This window comes from Saccopteryx leptura, chromosome 8 (genome assembly GCF_036850995.1).
Source record: "Saccopteryx leptura isolate mSacLep1 chromosome 8, mSacLep1_pri_phased_curated, whole genome shotgun sequence".
In the NCBI taxonomy this organism is placed as follows: domain Eukaryota; kingdom Metazoa; phylum Chordata; class Mammalia; order Chiroptera; family Emballonuridae; genus Saccopteryx; species Saccopteryx leptura.
Window position 1 is genome coordinate 89504857 of NC_089510.1, and position 20537 is coordinate 89525393.

The 20537-nt window shown below is 36.4% G+C and overlaps 1 protein-coding gene across 1 annotated transcript in view; it reads left to right on the forward strand.

The window, feature by feature from the left end:
• The window catches only part of ZBBX (zinc finger B-box domain containing), a 143716-nt gene that overhangs the window by 14721 nt on the left and 108458 nt on the right, over positions 1-20537 (forward strand). The window contains exons 3-5 of the mRNA XM_066346930.1: positions 4982-5069; positions 11617-11665; positions 12558-12667. Of these exons, the coding sequence (XP_066203027.1) occupies positions 4982-5069; positions 11617-11665; positions 12558-12667 (247 nt within the window). The remainder of the gene's footprint in view (positions 1-4981; positions 5070-11616; positions 11666-12557; positions 12668-20537) is intronic.

A 20537-nucleotide genomic window follows, 5' to 3' on the forward strand; every position in this document is an offset into this window, starting at 1 on the left:
GCCAGTTGAGATGTGGACGGTACAGAGGAAAGTTCAGAGTGTTCTGTGGCTCACTAAATTAGAATCCGTGACCAAAGTGCAATGTGAATATCAGCACATTTATAAGGAAGCGCCACCACATAGGAATAACATTACTCGGTGGGATAAGCAGTTGAAGGAAACCAGCAGTTGGGTGGAGAAACCCCATTCTGGTAGGCCATCAGTCAGTGACGAGTCTGTAGAGGCTATACGGGATAGCTACCTAAGGAGCCCTAAAAATCTGTGTGTGAGCCCACATTGAACTATACTGAATAGGTATGAAATTGGGAGAGTTTTCCTTTTATTTGGTGCAGATTTCACATTTCTATTGTCTTTTGTTGCTTTCCTGTGACCGGTCAAAAGTGCACCATGACTTTACGGACACACTGTATAAGACATGTTGCTTTTTAAAAGTACTGTTACTTCTGTTGTCTGTAGACCTTATTTACTGTTGTTACATTTTCTCATTTCTCTTCTTACATATTTCTTTTGAACCATTTATAGCCTAGAATGTTTAGGACCTCAAAGCAGACTTTTGCTTTTTGCTGTCATAAAATTTCCATCAACAGAAGATTGCCAGTTTATGGTTAGAATCATTTTTGTTTATTAAAAGACTTTTTTTGGTAAGAGTTTATTTTTATTTTTGTAGTATTTTTCCGAAGTTGGAAACGGGGAGGTAGTCAGACTCCCGCATGTGCCTGACCGGGATTCACCTGGGCCGCCCACCAGGGGGCGATGCTCTGCCCATCCGGGGCGTCGCTCTGTTGCCACCAGAGCCATTCTAGCGCCTGAGGCAGAGGCTACAGAGCCATCCTCAGTGCCCGGGCCAACTTTGCTCCAATAGAGCTTTGGCTGTGGGAGGGAGGGGAATAGAGAGACAGAGAGGAAGGAGAGGGGGAGGGGTGGAGAAGCAGATGGGCGCTTCCCCTGTGTGCCCTGGCCGGGAATCGAACCCAGGACTCCTGCACGCCAGGCCGACCAGGCCGATGCTCTACCACTGAGCCAACCGGCCCAGGGCCTTTTGGTAAGAGTTTAAATGCACATGTATAAGAATCAGTCAAACCCTGAAGTATGTTTAAAATATTTTTAGCAATGGCCTGACCAGACAGTGGCATAGTGGATAGAGTGTCAGACTGGGATGCAGAGGACCCATGTTTGAAACCCCAGGGTCGCTGGCTTGAGCGAGGGCTCACCAGCTTGAGCATGTGGTTGCTGGCTTGAGCAAGGGATCATAGACATAATCCATGGTCCCTGGCTTGAGCCCAAAGGTCGCTGCCTTGAAGCCCAAGGTAACTGACTTGAGCCAGGGGTCACTTGCTCTGCTATGACCTCCCGGTCAAGACACATATGAGAAAGCAATCAGTGAACAACTAAGAAGAATCGATGCTTCTCATCTCTCTCCCTTCCTGTCTGTCTGTCCCTAGTTGTTCCTCTCTCTATCTCTCTGTCTCTGTCAAAAAGAAAAAATTTTAGCAAATATACTTTAGCTAAAATTTTATTAATGAGAACTCTAATATTATCCTTGCAGATCTGTACTAATTTTACTGAGAATTTGGTTTTATTAAAAAATAATAAATATAAGTGAAGTAGAATTGATAGTTATGTAATAGAAGTTATCTCTTCTTAGCTCCTAGCCATTCATTTCATTTTTCCACACCATGTTAAGGATTAAAAAACAAGCCTATGATATACAGGGATTGGCTAAAGTAGGTTTACAATTGTGAGTACATGAAACACAGAATTTATTCTTGTATTATTATTTATTAATTATTGTAATATTTTGCATACAAACAACTGCAAGTCTACTTTTGCCAACCCCATATACATGTGCATATGAATATGTGTGTGTGTGCTTGTATGTGTGTGTAGCTGACATGTCTTTTATGTTTTCACAAATATGGTTATGTATAAAATATGGGAATTGATTCACACTTCACATTTCTACTGAATATATCTTAGTGCTTCTGCCAAATCAGCATACTTTGGTCTCATTTTTTAATGTCCATATTTATTTGTGTGGGTATAATAGCATTTATTTTTCAGATTTTTATTGTTTTAAGTATTTTGTGATTATATATATTCCCATGATAAATTCCTAGCTGTATAATTTTAGGTCAAGGCATATGTACAGTTTATATATTGGTAGACATTGGAGAAATTATCTTTCAAAAAGGCTTCAAGCCCTGGCCGGTTGGCTCAGCGGTAGAGCGTCGGCCTAGCGTGCGGAGGACCCGGGTTCGATTCCCGGCCAGGGCACACAGGAGAAGCGCCCATTTGCTTCTCCACCCCTCCGCCGCGCTTTCCTCTCTGTCTCTCTCTTCCCCTCCCGCAGCCAAGGCTCCATTGGAGCAAAGATGGCCCGGGCGCTGGGGATGGCTCTGTGGCCTCTGCCTCAGGCGCTAGAGTGGCTCTGGTCGCAATATGGCGACGCCCAGGATGGGCAGAGCATCACCCCCTGGTGGGCAGAGCGTCGCCCCTGGTGGGCGTGCCGGGTGGATCCCGGTCGGGCGCATGCGGGAGTCTGTCTGACTGTCTCTCCCCGTTTCCAGCTTGAGAAAAATGAAGAAAAAAAAAAAAAAAAAAAAAAAAAAAAGGCTTCAAAGTGTGTGACTTTGTCCTATAGAGAATAAGAGTGCATGTTTCATGTGCTTTTGCTGGTACTAAATATTATCAAACTCTGTTAATTTTTCTTTCGTTTGGTGCACAAAGTGATAGTCATTAAATTTCTATGAAGTACCTTCTGAATTAATGAAAATTCAAATATATATTATAGTTTCATTAGTATTATCTCTAAGTCTAACTCTTTGAAAAATATTCATGGCACTTACACGCACCCTTCCTAATAACAAGAACATGGGTTTAATCAAGGCATCTCATTATGGTACATCATCTCAGGTGACAACGTTTATTGTGTATCTTGCTGCTCTTCTTCTACTGATTCAATGACCAGTTCTATTTTTTTGGAACCTCACTGCTTTGGACTTCTCTGTGGATCACAGATATGTCTGTGAATCCAAGTTACTGAAATTGTCTTCTAAGGGTGAGTTTTTATTAGCTGAGGAACATTTTCTACAATTTTAAGAAATGTTCCAAAGTTTGACTGAGTTTTCAGAATAGTTAAACATTTTTCTAAGGTCACATAGATAGTAAATGTCATAGCAGGAATGAAAACCTTCCACTTAGTGGTGAGGGAGTTAGAAGCTCAGTGTTCTCGCCCTGGCCAGGTAGCTCAGTTGGCTTGAGCACCCTTCCGGTATGCAGCTGTTGCGGGTTCCTTCCCCTCAAGGCACATACCAATGACGGCACGAATGAGTAAAAAACAAATTGATGGTTTTGTCTCCGTCTCTCTCCCTTCTTCTCTCTCAAAAAAAGGAATTTAAAAAAATAATAAAGAAGTCCAGTGTTCTCATCTTGGCTTTCCTAATTATCTGTGCTCTTGGGCAAAATTTTGTCTCATTGATTGATTAATATATATATATTTTTTAATAATTTTATTTTTTTAATGGGGTGACATCAATAAATCAGGATACATATATTCAAAGATAACAAGTCCAGGTTATCTTGTCGTTCAATTATGTTGCATACCCATCACCCAAAGTCAAATTGTCCTCTGTCACCTTCTATCTTGTTTTCTTTGTGCCCTTCCCCCTCCCCCTTTCCCTCTCCCATTCCCCCCTCCCCCCCATAACCACCACACTCTTATCAATGTCTCTTAGTTTCACTTTTATGTCCCACCTATGTATGGAATAATGCAGTTCCTGGTTTTTTCTGATTTACTTATTTCGCTTCGTATCATGTTAGATTGATTAATATTTTTTGTAGAGAGAGAAAGAGAAAGGGAAAGAGAGAGAAAGAGATATATAGAGAGATATTACTTTGTTGTTCCACATATTTATTTATTCATTGGTTGATTCTTTTTTTTTTTTTTTTTTTTTTGTATTTTTCTGAAGTGAGAAGCAGGGAGGCAGAAAGACAGACTCTGCATGCGCCCGACTGGGATCCACCTGGCATGCCCACCAGGGGGCAATGCTCTGCCTATCTGGGGCCTTGCTACGTTGCAACCAGAGCCATTCTAGTGCCTGAGGCGGAGACCATGGAGCCATCCTCAGTGGGCCAGCTTTGCTTCAATGGAGCTTTGGCTGCGGGAGGGGAAGAGAAAGAGAGAAAGGAGAGGGGGAGGGGTGGAGAAATAGATGGGTGCTTCTCCTGTGTGGGAATTGAACCCGGGACTTCCACACACTGGGCCAATGCTCTACCACTGAGCCAACAGGCCGGGGCCCATTGGTTGATTCTTGTATGTGCCCTGACTGGGAATCCAACCTACAACTTTGGCATATTGGGAGTATGCTCTAACCAACTGATCTGATACCAAGCAGGCCAGGGTGTTTCATTTTTTAAAATAGAAATTAGACTCCATGCCTTATTAATTTCAAAAAAATTTGTGAGTTTCAAGTACAGGTATTTTGAAAACTAAACTGTAAAGTTAAGCTGTTTGACTTCTTTGTAACCTTTGTTACCTATTAATGTGGGGCCTAATTTGAAGTCTTATAAGGAATTGATCACTTAGTAGATCTGCAGAATATTTTTGGTTATTGTTTTGCTTCTTTTTCCTCTTTACATTTGTGGACCCTTATCTTTTAGAACTGTGTGCCATCTATAACATTTCCTATAAATCAGTAGAACTATATTTAGTCATTATAAGGTCTAAAAAATGAAATTCTTCATCTATTTGGACATTTCACTTTTATACATTTCATCTCAAAAGTTCTAAATATGGTAGAGCTAAATTTTAGAATTATTGAGGACATTGTGGCAGTATTGATATTTCACTTTTATTTTGTGGTGGTCTATTACATGTTAACAACTGATTTTTCATTTGAAACAAGGAAAGTATATTTGTTTTCATTAAAAAGAGAAATATATTTAGTTAGTACATTTTGTCTTCTGTTTCTATGTATTAAAGGTCAAGTAGATATCACTGGAAATCTGGAAAAGTGGGCAAATTGGGTAATCAATCACATATAATGTCACAAAGTAAAGGAAACATTAAGGTAAGAAAATACTATTTTATTCTCAAGCAATTTGCTAAGCAAGAATATATGCATTGTTTTTTCAGGTCCCTTCCATACTTAAGTATTTACTGTTCTGTCTTAACAATTTTGCATATTATTAGATTTTGATTTTTTCTTTTTAGACTTATATAGAGTGTTTGCATTCAGATATCCTTTTTTGTTTCATCTACAAGTTGATTTTTAGAAATGCATTTTGAGTTGAATTTTTCTAAAGTATTTTTTCCATTCAGTTCAGTTCTGGTTTAAAGTATATGAAATAGATCTGTAGTTCTACATTAAGGTGAAAGCTGTTATTTGATGTAAAAACCAGATTTTTTCCCAGCCTTTTCATTATATCATTTGATTAATGTTGATATTTTGTTTGAATAATAATTATTCATATCCCATTGATTCCCTATGTGAAGATACACAAGGGACAAATACTTACAGGTTTCCAGCTGTAGAATTGCTTTATTTTTACTACGTATTGTAAAATATAACATTACATTGTATGTATGATTAAAACCAGATGAATGTCTTTCTTTAAAGAAAACTGTTTTGCTTCTGAATTCCTTAGTACAAAATTCATGACTTAGTAATTTTTAACTTATGTAACTTTTCCTCTTTTATAGACCTATCATTAAGCTTTCATTGGGCGTTGACATCTACAAATATCTTACTCAGTGCTTCTAAACGTTTTTGGTTTTGAAAAAGCATTTTATTCCTTAGTGTCACTTTTTTAACTGAAATATGTTTCTTTAATTTTTGAATTAAACATTTTATAATTCAGCTTCCATTTTTTATTATCACTCTGTGATACAGTGTTCCATGTTTCAAATGTTGTTGTAAATATAGCATATTAAAAATGCTGACTCTGTGATTATTTATTCTATACTTTTTATTAAGTGCCTTCTTTGTCATATAGTGAATTTTGCTTATTCTCAAGTACAACCTCATTTAATGTAAAAGACAGTATACGTATGAAAATATTTATAGAAAATGCCAGTATGTAATTCTTGTCATAAATATTTAGTGTATGACCCATCTGTGTTTGGGAAATAATAGTTTAGTTCTACAAATACTGTATTTGAAAGCCTAGTAGATGTGTTTGTAAGAAAGACATGATGAATAAATGATAATGCTAGTCCCACACTCTTCATAACTGGAGGTGAAGAATGAAAGCATGTGGGGTCGGGTACCGTAGAAAGTGAATATATAAAGGGAGCTAGGACAGGAGGGAAAGGCTTAGTAACAGACTCAGGAATCTTGGTTTTTTTTTCTTTGGATGATTGGAATTCTTTGACAGCAGGAATTCCGTGGAGCAGGAGGATAGCAAGATTAAAGTGATGATTTATTATGGTGATTTTGTTCAAATGTTCAGTGCATTTGGAGTTCATAAATATAGAACAAATGATATCCAAATTGTTTTAATCATGTATCTCGTCAATAAATATAATTTGAGAATAACTTTGTAGCCATAGATTTCATTTATGTATACACTTATTTACTAATATATCACGTGTACTGTAAAGCAAAATATGGAGATTAATCAAGGATAATATAAATATAAACAGATTGTTTTGGTATTACCTGGTCTTTTCTTGACCTCCCTTAGTCCTTCATACATGCTACTTTGGAGGCCATTGTTATAGAGGCAGAGAGACTGTTAAAAGAATCTAGAGATTCAGATGAGAAGAGTCTAACTTAGAATGTAGCAGAAGAAATATAAATGAAAATATGAAACCAAAAAAGCACTGAAAAGGAAAGGAGGAAGTCAAATATATCATTGGTATTGCAGCCTGGGTTGGCTAGAAGATAGGATAAAGAAGGAAGTTAGAAAAAAAGTTCTAGGATATTGATTTCGACCTTTTCTTCCTTCCTTCTTCCCTCCTTCCCTTCCCTTTCCTTCCCTTCCCTTCCCTTCCCTTCCCTTCCCTTCCCTTCCCTTCCCTTCCCTTCCCTTCCCTTCCCCCCAGCTTTATTAAGGTATAAGTGATAAATAAAATTGTAAGATATTTAAAGATAATACAATGTAAAATATTTAATAATGTAATATATTTAAAGATAATATAATGATTTGATATACATATATATTGTAAAAGGATTCCTCCCCCCACTGAGTTAACTAACACATCTATTACCTCACATATTTATTCTTAAATGTTTTTTGGTGAAAACATTTTATTTCTACCCTGTTAGCAAATTTCAAAGATTTAGAATTATTTGAATTCTCATGTGTTAGTTGCAGCTAACAGTAAATATATCTCTTAAGAATTTATCAAAAGGAGAAGGAAGGCCTAATGAAGCGTAGGAAGGCAGGAGTGAAGGGGAGGGAGGCAAAGAGAACTTGAATATTCACAGTCTGTTTTATACCAGTCAGTAGCTGCTTTTTCTGTTTTACCTCATTAAGTGCTTATGTCACTCTTAAAAGGCAGTTATTTTTCTAGTTCCACAGATGAAGAAATTTAACATCAAATAAAATAACTTGCTAAAGGTCAAGTGTCAAGGCCAAGATTTGAAATGCTGGCTTTCAGGCTGGTTCTAGGGGAATTTACTAGCTTTGCAGTAAAGGGAGCCTGAGAAGAGAAAGAAGGGTAGGAGTAGAATCACAGTAATGTAATTTGTAGAAGAGGGAGGTGAAGGAGGGCATTTTTAGAAAACATGAAGAAGTCAGAATTGTCTAATACATTGTGTAGTGAGAGTCTGGTTTTAGACCAGTGTTTCTCCACATGAGGCAATCTGCACCCCCTTCCTGTTCCCCCCACCCCAGATTTTTGGCAATGTTTGGAGATATTTTTACTTATTACAACTGAGAGGTTCGTTTCTTTCTTCCTTTCTTTCCCTTCCCTTTCCCTTTCCCTTTCCCTTTCCCTTTCCCTTTTCCTTTCCCTTCCCTTTCCCTTTCCCTTTCCCTTTCCCTTTCCATTTCCCTTTCCTTTTTTCTTCCCTTTCCCTTCCCTTTCCCTTCCCTTTCCCTTTCCCTTCCCTTTCCCTTCCCTTTCCCTTTCCATTTCCCTTTCCATTTCCCTTCTCTTTCCCTTTCCCTTTCCTTCCCTTTCCCTTTCCCTTTCCTTCCCTTTCCATTTCCCTTTCCCTTTCCCTTTCCCTTTCCCTTCCGTTTCCTTTCCCTTTCCTTTCCCTTTCCCTTTCCATTTCCCTTTCCCTTTCTGTTTCCCTTTCCATTTCCCTTTCCCTTTCCCTTTCCCTTCCCTTTCCTTTCCCTTTCCCTTTCCCTTTCCCTTCCCTTTCCTTTCCCTTTCCCTTTCCATTTCCCTTTCCCTTTCTGTTTCCCTTTCCATTTTCCTTTCCCTTTCCATTTCCCTTTCCCTTTCCCTTTCCGTTTCCATTTCCATTTCCCTTTTCTTTTTTTCCCTCCCTCCCTTCTTTTCTTTCTTCCTTTCCTTTTTCTCTCTTTCTTTTTTCTTTTTGCTGACAGTATGCAATGGTTCCAGGCCAGGAGTGCTCCTAAACATCCTACAGTGCATTGGGCAGCCCTCATAGCAAAGAATTTTCTGGGCCTGGGCCAAGGTTGAGCAACCCTGCTTAGACTGAATTCCTCACTCATTGCATTAGCTCTGTGATTTTAAGCAAGTCATTTGATCTTTCTGAGTTTGTGTCACTATTCTAAGCATGTATAATGGTACTCGCTAACTACTTCACAGAATTTTTAGCAATGTGTGAGACAATAGGTATGAATAGGTTTTTTTAGAATCACGGAGAAGTTGAGTCAGTTTGTAGTTGAGAGATAGACTCACAAAAGTGGAGTAAAGATTAAAGATAGAAGTAAGAGAGGTGCCAGTTTTTAGGAGTGTAATCTTTGAAGAGATGGCTCATTTAGGAGACCTTAACCAAGGGAAGGAAGATACCTTTTTCTCAGGAGAGAAAACAAATGTCAGTAAATTTTTAGAGATTGTGTTGGATGGAGGTGAGGCAGAGAAAGCTGTGGAAAACTCTTCATAGAAGACATCAACATTCTTAATATATCTGAAAGCAAGATTATCTGTTCAGATTAAGGAAAATGGGGTGAATGAGTTTTTTGGAATAAAGAAAGTTTGGAGTATCCACTGTGGGAATCTTGGTCAAAGATTAGCAGCAAATGAATACATGGATTTCTGAAAAGTCATAAGAGCTCACTGAAATTGTTCAGCATGGATTTATAAGTATTATTAGTATTATTTCATCAAATTGGTAGGTAGGTCTGAGAGGTTTAAGAAAAAGTGGGTAAGATAATCATGGTTAGCACTGAAACACTCTTGAGCTGAGCATTGTGAAGGTACGGCCATAAAGACTGCTGCTTAGCTTCAAGGTTTGGTCACAATGGTCAAGTGGCTGAAGAGACCCTCCATGTTCATAGTAGTCGGAATGTTGGAGAGTTTTTAGCTTCGGGATGTCAAGTGAATATGGACATTGCAGTCTCTATGATCATCACCCAGAAATGTGATGGGGAGAAATACTGGGCAGATGGCTGAGGTTCAGGTAGACAAGGTTTCTTGGTATTGATAAAGGCAGTAAGTGGATGGTGAGAACCTTCAGTAGTGGCAACTGAATAATGAGAGCAAAGACAGTATCTGGAAACAGCACTGATGAGCAAACAGGGAGAAAAGATTTCTCCTGGTGAGTGAAAGGGAGTAGAAATGGATCTAGTTCCTCTGGAGAGTTCTGTGTCGGAGGCTGTGTTGGAGGGAAAGTGGGTCCAGTTAATGCAAGAGATATTTTTAGGAAAGGTTTAAGGCACAAAATAAATGACTATTTCATAGGAGCTCCATGGAATGGCATTGGGGCTTGGGTGGAAGGACAAACAGTAAAGAATGAATGGCAAAGCTCAAGTAGCTAATTGGATTAAGAATGAGAATATTTGAAAAGGTGGCTCTGTGAAGAGTATGTGCCCAGCATGGCAGATTACGGCATTGGAGGGAGTTTGAAGGCATCTTTGAATACCAGGGAGGGAGATAATGACAGCATAGTCTGACACCAGTGGCCCAGATAATATGTCTGTGTGGTAGAGCCACTAAGCTGCCCTGGTCCCTGATGGCACCCCTTCAACGTCTGCTGGTGAAGGCATAAGTGGGTTAATAAGGCAAAAGCTTTAGTATATTGAATCTGGTACTTGGATGTACATATATATAGTCATAGGTATGTGCACATATGTGTCCAAGCACATGGGTGTGTGAGCATATCCCTCCCTAGTCCAGCCCTATCCACCGTCAACTCTTCCCCAAACAGATAAAAATCAGACTTAGGAGAAAATTCTATTTGCCTAAAAATAGCAACTAGCAGATGGTTCATTGAAATATTTTTTATGCAGTTTGAATCATTTGAAGTAAGTATGACTATATTCATAGAGCATAAACATATTCTTTACAATAAAAAAATTATAAAACAAATGCTAAAATTTCCCTAATAACTGGTTCAGTTTGCTTTAGCAAATCTATTCTGCCCAAGTAGCCTACAGCCAGATTGCTCATGTTGCAATTCAGAAGTATCATTAAGGTAATAATATTGGATAATTTGGTTATAAAAATAAGATTAAGTTATCTGTAACTTGTATAACATTCCAAGTTTAAAAATAAAAGTGTAATTCACTAAGAAATGATTATTTAATCCTATTTTTTTTGCTATGTTGTACATAGCATTTTAGTAGTACTTAAAGAACGTGAACAACCAGTGCTTTTATGAAGCAAAACCACTAGATTCACTGAGAATAATTAGACCTTAATTTTCAGATGACTGCTGCTGTTACAGTCATAGACACAGAGGCAACTATTGTTCTCATATTAGCATTACAAATTGGGCAATTAAGCATGCGAATTGCAAATTAAAAACTAGGTATGAATTGACAGTGTCTGTGTAAATGTGCACCCTCCTCCATGTTGTTTGTGGACTTTGAATATTAGTTTTAATAATCCCAAGGTAAGTATGTGCAATTGATGAGTCTGTTTTATTTCTTTAAATCTCAAGCTTCCAGGATTTTAAGTGAGTATTTATCTACCTAACAGTAATCTTATTTATTCAATTTCTTGGCTATATCTTAGGAAAGCGAGGTATCACAAATAATATATTTGAAGGTTAAGTCTGTGATACTTAAACATTTGGTTCTCTAAATTGGGCAAATAAGGTAATAATATTGGCTCTTACAGCTATGCAAGCAGAGTAGTTCAGTCAGAATTTAGATTCAGTCTACACAAATATTAGACTTTGTGTCTTTCAGAAAGATCAGAGATAGAAAAGCTTTTATAATAGTTGAATAATAGTACTTTCCTAAAATCACTTTATGATGATATATAAATATAATGGTTTTTATTTAACAAATAATTTATGGTATATATATATATTTTTAATATTTATTTTTATGAATTCTTATTAAATTAATTGAAAGATTTATATATGCTTTAATGATTAATTAATTTTATAGTATTCTTTTAAAATGTATTTTTTGTTTAAGATACACCAAAATTTTATAGCTTTTTAATATTTTTGTTAATGACTTAAACTTTCTTTGAATAAGAGAATGTGTACCTCACAAACAATATCTATTTTATTAATACAGCTTTCTGCTGGAAAAGTAAAAGTAAAATTACTGAAGGAGCAGCTTCCAGGTAAACAATTGACCACTGTGGTATCAGATGATACAGATGTAATGTCTTTTACATTTGAATTATGTACATAGAGAATTAAAGTTCTAGAATTGCTTATGCAATACAAAGATTCTAAACCTCCAAATAATGACTCTTTACCTTTAATACTTAAAATATATTTTATTTATATTTGTTTGTGTGGGGCCTTATTTTATTGTCAAAGAATGTAAACTTAGAATATGAATATAATATAGCGTTTTTCATAATGAGGACTGTCATAGCACTGGTCTTTAAAGTTTATTAATGTACTCTTTTAACTAGGATAAGAATTTGGCAGTATAAAATTATAAATTGAAATTTTATTTTAGTAAATTGAGAATATTGAATATTTACTTTATATTTTAATACATTTTGACAATAGTAAAAACCAAAATCAATTTTGAATATATACTAATTCCAAAAGAAATGAAACTTTTTAATAGAGGATAAACATTTAATTTGAATGGTTAAGATGATTTGATAGAACAAGCTCGAAATACATATAACATTAATTGTAAGAAGATACTCTGTGTGGGCTTCTCTTTGGTCCAGAGACAGGGTAAAATACCATAGGTATTCTATAAGAGCATAGTTTTGACACTTACTATGGTCTAGAATTTTACATGTCTAGTTTAAGTGAGTTTTAAGAAGAGTATATATGGGTGGATAGTGTTGCCCTGTGGTTGTGGGAGGGGGACTGTGGGTTCCTCTTACTGGAAGAATTAGACTTGGTCACATGCCTTTCTTAGTGGGTAGCTAATGTATAAATATTATTTAAGAATATAGAAATATGCATACTTAACATTACTTTATCAACCAGAAACCTAAACATCATATTTTAAAGTGATTAGTCTGACATTTTTTTTACTTCCAGAACTACCGAGACATCCACTTAGTTATAAAAAGGCAAATTTTTCTGACAGTGAAAAACCCAAGATAAAAGAGAAGGTTTGTGGACAGTGTGAGAACAAAACTGCTCTGCTGGTACGTGCATATAATGAGATGCTGGAATAGAATGTAGGCATGGTTCAGGACACTCCCCCCAACTTAACCTGCTTTGGTAGCCACATACTTTTCCTTTGTGCCTCTTAACTAAGGTGAAGCGTGCGTGCTGCGGGGGAAGGCCAGCATCACACTGAAACTCATCTTCTTATTCCTGTTTACGGCGCTGCCTTAACTCTTACCCTGTGCGCCTCGGATCATGCCTATCAGCACACTGACGTGCTGCAGTAGCTGCCATCCAAAATCAACACCACACTACAACAACCATTCTCCTTTGACCTCCGCATCTTCCCTCTATACCTCTTTTGGTAACAATTGAAGAATTGGTTATACTTGCTGTCGTCATGTTCTCTCCTCTCATTCTCTTTTACTTATTGAGCTATATTTTACTTACTATGGACAGATCTGAGACTCACAACTAGATTCCTTTTGACAAACGTCTACACTACTATATACTATACTATCATAAAGATAATAGAATACCCCCGAAAGTTTCTTTGTGCCTTTTTCAAGTAATCCCCAGCACAAAGGCAACCACTATTGTTAGGGGTAGACAAAGTAAGCTTACAGTTGTATGTGAAACACAGTTTATTTTGTATTATTAATTTATTATTGAATTATTTATTATTGTTTTATTATTATTAACCTACTTCTGCCTACCCCTGTATATATATTTTGTGTGTAAGTTTTATTTGACTTCATGTGAAGATTTGTTCTTGTTGTTACATTTATCAGTTGTTTGTTTATCTGTATTACTGAGTAGTACTCCATAGTATAGATACATCCACCCTTGTTTGTTTATTCACGTGTTGAATGACATCTAGGTTATTTCTGTTTTTTCCCTAGTATATTTAAGGCTTCTGTGTACATTTATGTGCCAGTCTTTTCCCCCCGCAAAATGGCGTTCTTTCTTTCCTTAAAAGTTCTGGAGTAAACTTGAAAGAAAAAAGGTAAAAAAAAAAAATAATGCTTTCTGACAACTCTGTCAACAGTTGCTCCCCACTCCCCTCTCCTCAGCCCCTGGCAACCTCCGCTCTATTTTCTGTCTCCATGAACTTGATGACTAGTTGTCTCATAAATGGAACCATATAGTATTTGTTCTTTTATCACTATGTAGTATTGTTTTTATTTTGTTTAGCATAAAGTCTTCAAGTTGTTGCATGTATCAGAATTTTCTTCATTTTTAAGGCTGAATAATGAATTTTCTACATGTTGTTTATCCATTCATCCATTGCTGGGCACTGAATTGCTTCCACCTTTTAGCTACTGTGCATAATGCTGCTGTGAACATAGGTGTGCAAATATCTATCAAAGTTTCTATTTTCAATTATTTAGGGTATGTACTCATAAGTAGAATTGCTAAATTCTCATTCTCTCTGGAATGCTCTCCATTCAGTATTGGGTCTCCAGTACTGTCCAGTAACTGCTTCTTATTAAGGTCACCAGCAACCTCCACATTCTTAAATGCAGTGGTCAATTCTCAGTTCTTATCTTCATCTATCAGTAGTATTTGATGCAGTATCCCTCTCCTCTCCTATGACTCTTCGCTCCGATTTCTCTGAAACACCATTCTGTCTTGGTTTCATTTTATTTTGCTAGCTATCTCTTCTCAATTTTCTTGGTAAGTTTTCTGTATTCCTGATCTGATGCCTCAACATTGGGATGTCACAGGGCAGTTCTTAATCCTCTTCTCTAGTTTGTCTATACTTCCTCTTTAGGTAATTTCATTTACTCTGTTGGCTTTAAAGACTGTCTCTACTTTGATGGTTCCCAGATTTATACCTCTCCCTTGAACTTTCAACATAGTCACCCTGGAACTTGGATGTCTAACAGGAATCACAAACTTAACCATGTTCAAAATTGAACTTTATTTTATCTCCAATGAACTTTCTCCCCCTACCACAGTCCACTTATATCAATAAAGGTCAACTCAAATGTTACTTACTCTAACATCTCTTTATGAAACAGCAGCAGCTGAGTTGTACGCTCTAGTTTGGTGAAGCTCTACCTTCATCTACATAGCAGGTATCACCCTTTGATATATATTTCTTTATTTTCTTCCCATCTTCAATGTAAACTTTATGAGAGTTGCAATTTTGTTTTGTTCACTACTATGTGTCCATAACCTACACCTTCAATTTAGTAAGTACTCAACAAATATTTGTTGAATGAGGCACTTCTTTAAAACTTTTCTGGCCTGACCAGGTTGTGGTACAGTGGATACAGCATTGGACTGGGATGCAGAGGACCCAGGTTTGAGACCCCGAGGTCACCAGTTTGAGTGCGGGCTCATCTGGTTTGAGCAAAGCTCACCAGCTTGGATCCAAGGTCGCTGACTTGAGCAAGGGGTTACTCAGTCTGCTGTAGTCCCCTGGTCAAGACACATATGAGAAAGCAATCAATGAACAACTAAGGTGTCGCAACAAAAAACTGATGATTGATGCTTCTCATCTCTCTTTGTTCCTGCCTGTCTGTTCCTATCTATTCCTCTCTCTGACTCTCTCTCTGTCTCTGTAAAAAAACAAAACAAAACAAAAAACCTTTTCTGTAGTATAGACTGTAGACATATCCTCCTTTCAGGTAGTATTGAAGATACTCCAATACCTTTTGTAATTTAAAATATTATACATACTTAAGAGGTATTCCCCCCCAAATTTAATATAATTAATATTGTATAATATATTTCAGTTTCAGAGAATTTAGCCACAATCACTTCTGATTGAAGGCTATATTACTAGTCTTATTTTGTGGTAGTTTTAACGGGGCTCAAAGAATTAGAATGCTGAGAGTCTAATAAAGGGCTAATAACATTAAATGTAAAACTCTAGCTGTGGTATAATGCTCTTACTATTACATCATATTATTATCTTATTGGACATAGTGGTGGATAATAATTTAAAGAATCTTAGTCAATTATATCTATGTAGAAATGTTTAAAAATATAAACAAATGCTAAGGTTTCTGAAGTTGAAAGTATGTAAGGGACTTATCAGTTGAATTGAATTGTTGGTGTTCATTGTTTATGATTTAAAAAAGGATTTATGTAGTAGCTATGAGTCAGTATTTCTATTGAATCCTATTCTATGCTGAGCACTTTTTAAAGGTCATGGAATTTGAACAAGATCACATGTAGATTACACTTGACCTGAAAATAAAGGATCTATTTATCCAGAGAGTAGGAAACACAAGAAAAAGACATCCCAGCCAGGATAAATGACATATGCTTTTACAGGAAAGCAGATGAGTGACAATGTTAGCAGTGACTAAAAAGCTGATTTGCCTGAAAACTGTGTATATAGAAGCTGGAATTTGGACCCTAAACACACTTAAACGTTTCTCTAAGAATTTAAGAAAAGATGTTGTTTGGTTTGAAATGAAAATAATACACTTGTCAACGCACAACAATAAGTTATTTAAGGCTAAGTAGATCTAATGAAGTAGACTGTGGTAGTGTTAAACTCTGAGGTTTTCCTGTCATTTTAGCTTCTGTCCTTCTAGATGATAATGCTGATTAGATAATTAGAGTCAACCTTTCTATATCTTATGATAGGGTCTTCATCAGAGAAAACTGTATATTGGGATATGGGTTAAAAGCTTGAGTTTTGGAGATTTGAATCTCAACTTTACCTGTTAGTAACTATGTGACCTTTAGCAAATGACTTAATTCCTCTATATTTCTGTTCTCTAATTTGTAAAATGGGATAATATGAATAACAGTAGTCTATATCTCTAAGTTATTGAGAATAATGGGTTAATACATGTGAAATATTTAGCATTATGCCTGGTACATTTTTGGGAGAAAATAAATTGTGTGTTGCTGTTGGCACATTTTCTTTTGTCCTGATACATTGACATATATTGGTGGTAAAAATAAAAGTCCAAATTTTGATGTGTTTTATTTTTTAAAGAAGTTACAGTAGTTTTAGGCTTGTTTCTACATGGCAAAAGTGAAATACATATTTAAAAATTATATATTAATCTGGCAAATAAGACTAATTTAAACTCAAATGGTTTTTGAAGTCTTAGCATGACTGCTCTAGCCTTGATCAGATTAAAATATTTGCTGAAATTGTACTTGAGTATTTCATCATTGAAGAAGCATCCATGGTGAACTGGAGTGCTTATCTGTGTTTTAGTATGTTTCTGCTACTTATACAAACTTCTAAAAAGATTTTTCAGTTGGTGGTCATTTTAATCCAATTTAAATCCAAATATCCTTGAATAACAAAATATATAACCTTACTTTGTTCCTCCAGCTTTAATCTTCCAGTCTACAATATCCATTTGGATAATTTCATTAAAAGTCTGTTGATAAACAAATACTTAACTTTGAATTATATTTTGAAACTGATTTTCTGTCCCCTACATTACATTGAAAACCATTGCCAAGTGTTTATAAAAAAATTATTAAAATTTTAGCTGTTATATAAAATAAAAATTAGGCAGAATACATTTTAAAGTCTACATTTATACAAGGAAACTATGATATATGTAGTGGAATTATAGCTTTTTAGTTGATTTTGCACTTGAAAAATTATGGACTGGTTTAGATAATGTGTTTGTCATTATTTCTTTACGAGGCTGTAGCTCTTGAAACAAGATTGAAAAGTTAGGACTAGATCCCATATTAGGAATAATGTTTTTCTTCCACTTATATAAAAAGTTCAGTGTTATATTGCTAATCACATTTGAAAAAATATATTATAATTTTCATAAATACCAAAACATGCAGTCATTTGAAATACTGGATTTTATTTTATTGCATATTTTATCCTTTTTTCAATAAATGATTTCTACTGCAATTAATGATCAATAGTTAATTTAATGATTAGTAATGTGGGCTGTGGATAAAAGCCTGAGCTTTAAGCCAAAATGTGGGGTTGAAATTCTGGCTCTATTAGCTGTAGTACCTGAAATTTTTTTTTTTTTTTTTTTTTAGTGAGAGCTAGAGGGACAGACAGAGAGGAAGGGAGAGAAATGAGTAGCATCAGTTCTTTGTTGTGGCATCCCAGTTGTTCATTGATTGCTTTCTCATGCGCTGACCTGGGGGCTCCAGCACAGCATGTGACTGACCCCTTGTTCAAGTCAGATGAGCCTGCCCTCAAGCCAGCGACCATGGTGTTTCCGTACCTGGGTCTTCAGCATCCCAGGGCCAATGCTCTGTCCACTGTGCCACCATCTGGTCAGGCGACAGATTCTTAATAATTATTTTCTTTGCTTACCTAATCTTCACAGTGAAGATATAATGATTGTTCTAACTTTAGAGAGTTGTTGTGGGAATTAAGTGAGATGAAACATGTGAAGCCTTTAAAACAGTAAATACTCACTAAATGTTTTGAATATTATTTGATTCTAGCCTTCCTTCTTCTTGTACTGTTTTAATCATTTTATATCTGATAAATCTGTGTACATTAGTGTAGGTAACTATATCATCTTATGGGGACTTATAATTCAGTTTTTTAGAATAATGGACTTAAAATGTCTGTTGAATTTTTAAAAAGAGTTCACTTTACTTTTCTATGTCTCATATATTCTAGTGCCTAATACTCAGCGTGTGGTCTGTAAACCAGCTGCTGCATGGTATCACCTGGGAGCTTGTGAGAATGCAGCATCGCAGGTGGCATTTCAGACTTCCTGAACCGGAGTTCACATATCAGCAGAACTCCAGATGACTCATGTGCATGTTACAGTTTGAGAAGCATCACTGTATTGCACATTTCATCCACCACTGACCAGTGCAAGGCCGAAGCGCTTGGCCAACCTCTTCCCAGTCTGCCCCAAATGTCTTATTACACTTCTATTTCCCTGATATGAGGACAGCGGAAGGATTGGAGAATGGTGCTGGGCACCTTAAGTGGGGGTGAAAGAAGGTCAAAGGGAATATGAGCTCCTTGGCAACAACTTCCTGACACCATCTCTCCAAGCCCCCATCCTTTCTTATTTGATCTACCAGGTGTTCTCTACCTTGGCCAAACTCAAGAAAATGATGCATTTTTGCCATCCCCACTGCTTTTTGTCATATTGTAAAGAGTGTTGAAGTTGCTGTACAACTGCACAGTAGTGACTGCACTTGCTGTGAAAATTCCATTTTCTTTTCTCTAACTTTCAGTCTTGCTTGGTACCACCATGGATATGGGATATGACATTTTTCAATTTATCTCTTAACTTAAAAAATATGTTTTAACACTGTAAAACATTTTTGAGATAAATATATACTTGTCCATAATCATTTCACCAGTCTATAAGCATTGCTGACATTTTGATGCAGTTCTATCGAGGTCCTTCCGTCCTCCCTCCCTCCCTCTCTCCCTCCCTCTCTCTCCCCCCCCTTCTTTCCTTCACTTTCTTTTGAGGAATCTTCTAAGAATACTTTTAAAACTGTATTTTGAGAGTCATCAGTGAAGTAGTACCATTCAAGGAAGAGTATGAAAACTTCTATAGGCAAATAGTGTTCATATCATTTGAAACTAAGTTTGCCCTGAAAATTCGTACAGAAAGATAAAAGAACTAAAGTTGTGGTCTTGATCCAGAGAGTCCTGTTTAGTTATTTCCGGGTCAAGAACTGTGACTTGATGCTGCTGATTGTTTATAATTTACTAAAAAATTGTACATACATACATACATACATACATACTTACACATATAAAAGCCACATTCTGGCTATTAGAATTATTTTGATGTAAGTAATTTGTTTACAGATTCTTTTTTCTCAGGGTTAAATTTTAACTGGGACAAATAGCTGTTTCAGTTTCCTTGGACTTCTCAATTCTAATGACATCTAAGTATATAATTGGAGAAATAAAGATAATAGCAATAACATCTTTATGCAAACATTTTCTCAAAATCATATAAGATTGCATTTCCCCCCCCCCCCCCAATATCTTTTAAGGTTTGCCTTGAGTGTGGAGAAGATTATTGTTCAGGCTGCTTTTTTAAATCTCACCAGAAGGAGGCATTAAAACTCCATAGAACAACGCTTTTGCAGGTATGACTTGAAAATGCTTTACTGGTAATGTATTTGTAGAATGTTTCAACAGAAAGATATTTAAAACATGCTTAATTATCTAGAATTTAGGATGATTTACATTAATTCTTAAAATTCTATTTGTTACAGACAACCTTCACATAGATCTAAAATTTTACTGAACACTAATATGGATTCTACAATGTGTCCGTAAAGTCATGGTGCACTTTTGCCCGGTCACAGGAAAGCAACAAAAGATGATAGAAATGTGAAATCTGCACCAAATAAAAGGAAAACTCTCCCAGTTTCATACCTATTCAGTGCAGTTCGATGTGGGCTCATGCACAGATTTTTTAGGGCTCCTTAGGTAGCTATACCGTATAGCCTCTACAGACTCGTCACTGACTGATGGCCTACCAGAACGGGGTTTCTCCACCAAACTGCCGGTTTCCTTCAACTGCTTATCCCACTGAGTAATGTTATCCTATGTGGTGGCGCTTCCTTATAAATGTGCTGATATTCACGTTGCACTTTGGTCACAGATTCGAATTTAGTGAGCCACAGAACACTCTGAACTTTCCTCTGTACCGTCCACATCTCGACTGGCATGGCCATGGGCTGCTCCACTGTATTCACGGTGTTACATCATTATCTGTGCATGCGCACATGCTGCCTCATCATCCTACAGAAACTGGAAGGGTTTTCCTTTTATTTGGTGCAGATTTTACATTTCTATCATCTTTTGTTGCTTTCCTGTGACCGGTCAAAAGTGCACCATGACTTTACGGACACACTGTATTTTGCTATTTAAACTGTGTTTTAATATAGTTCCTGAAACACTTAACTTAATTAGAATTTTTAGATTATGATTCTATCATTGAACATGAC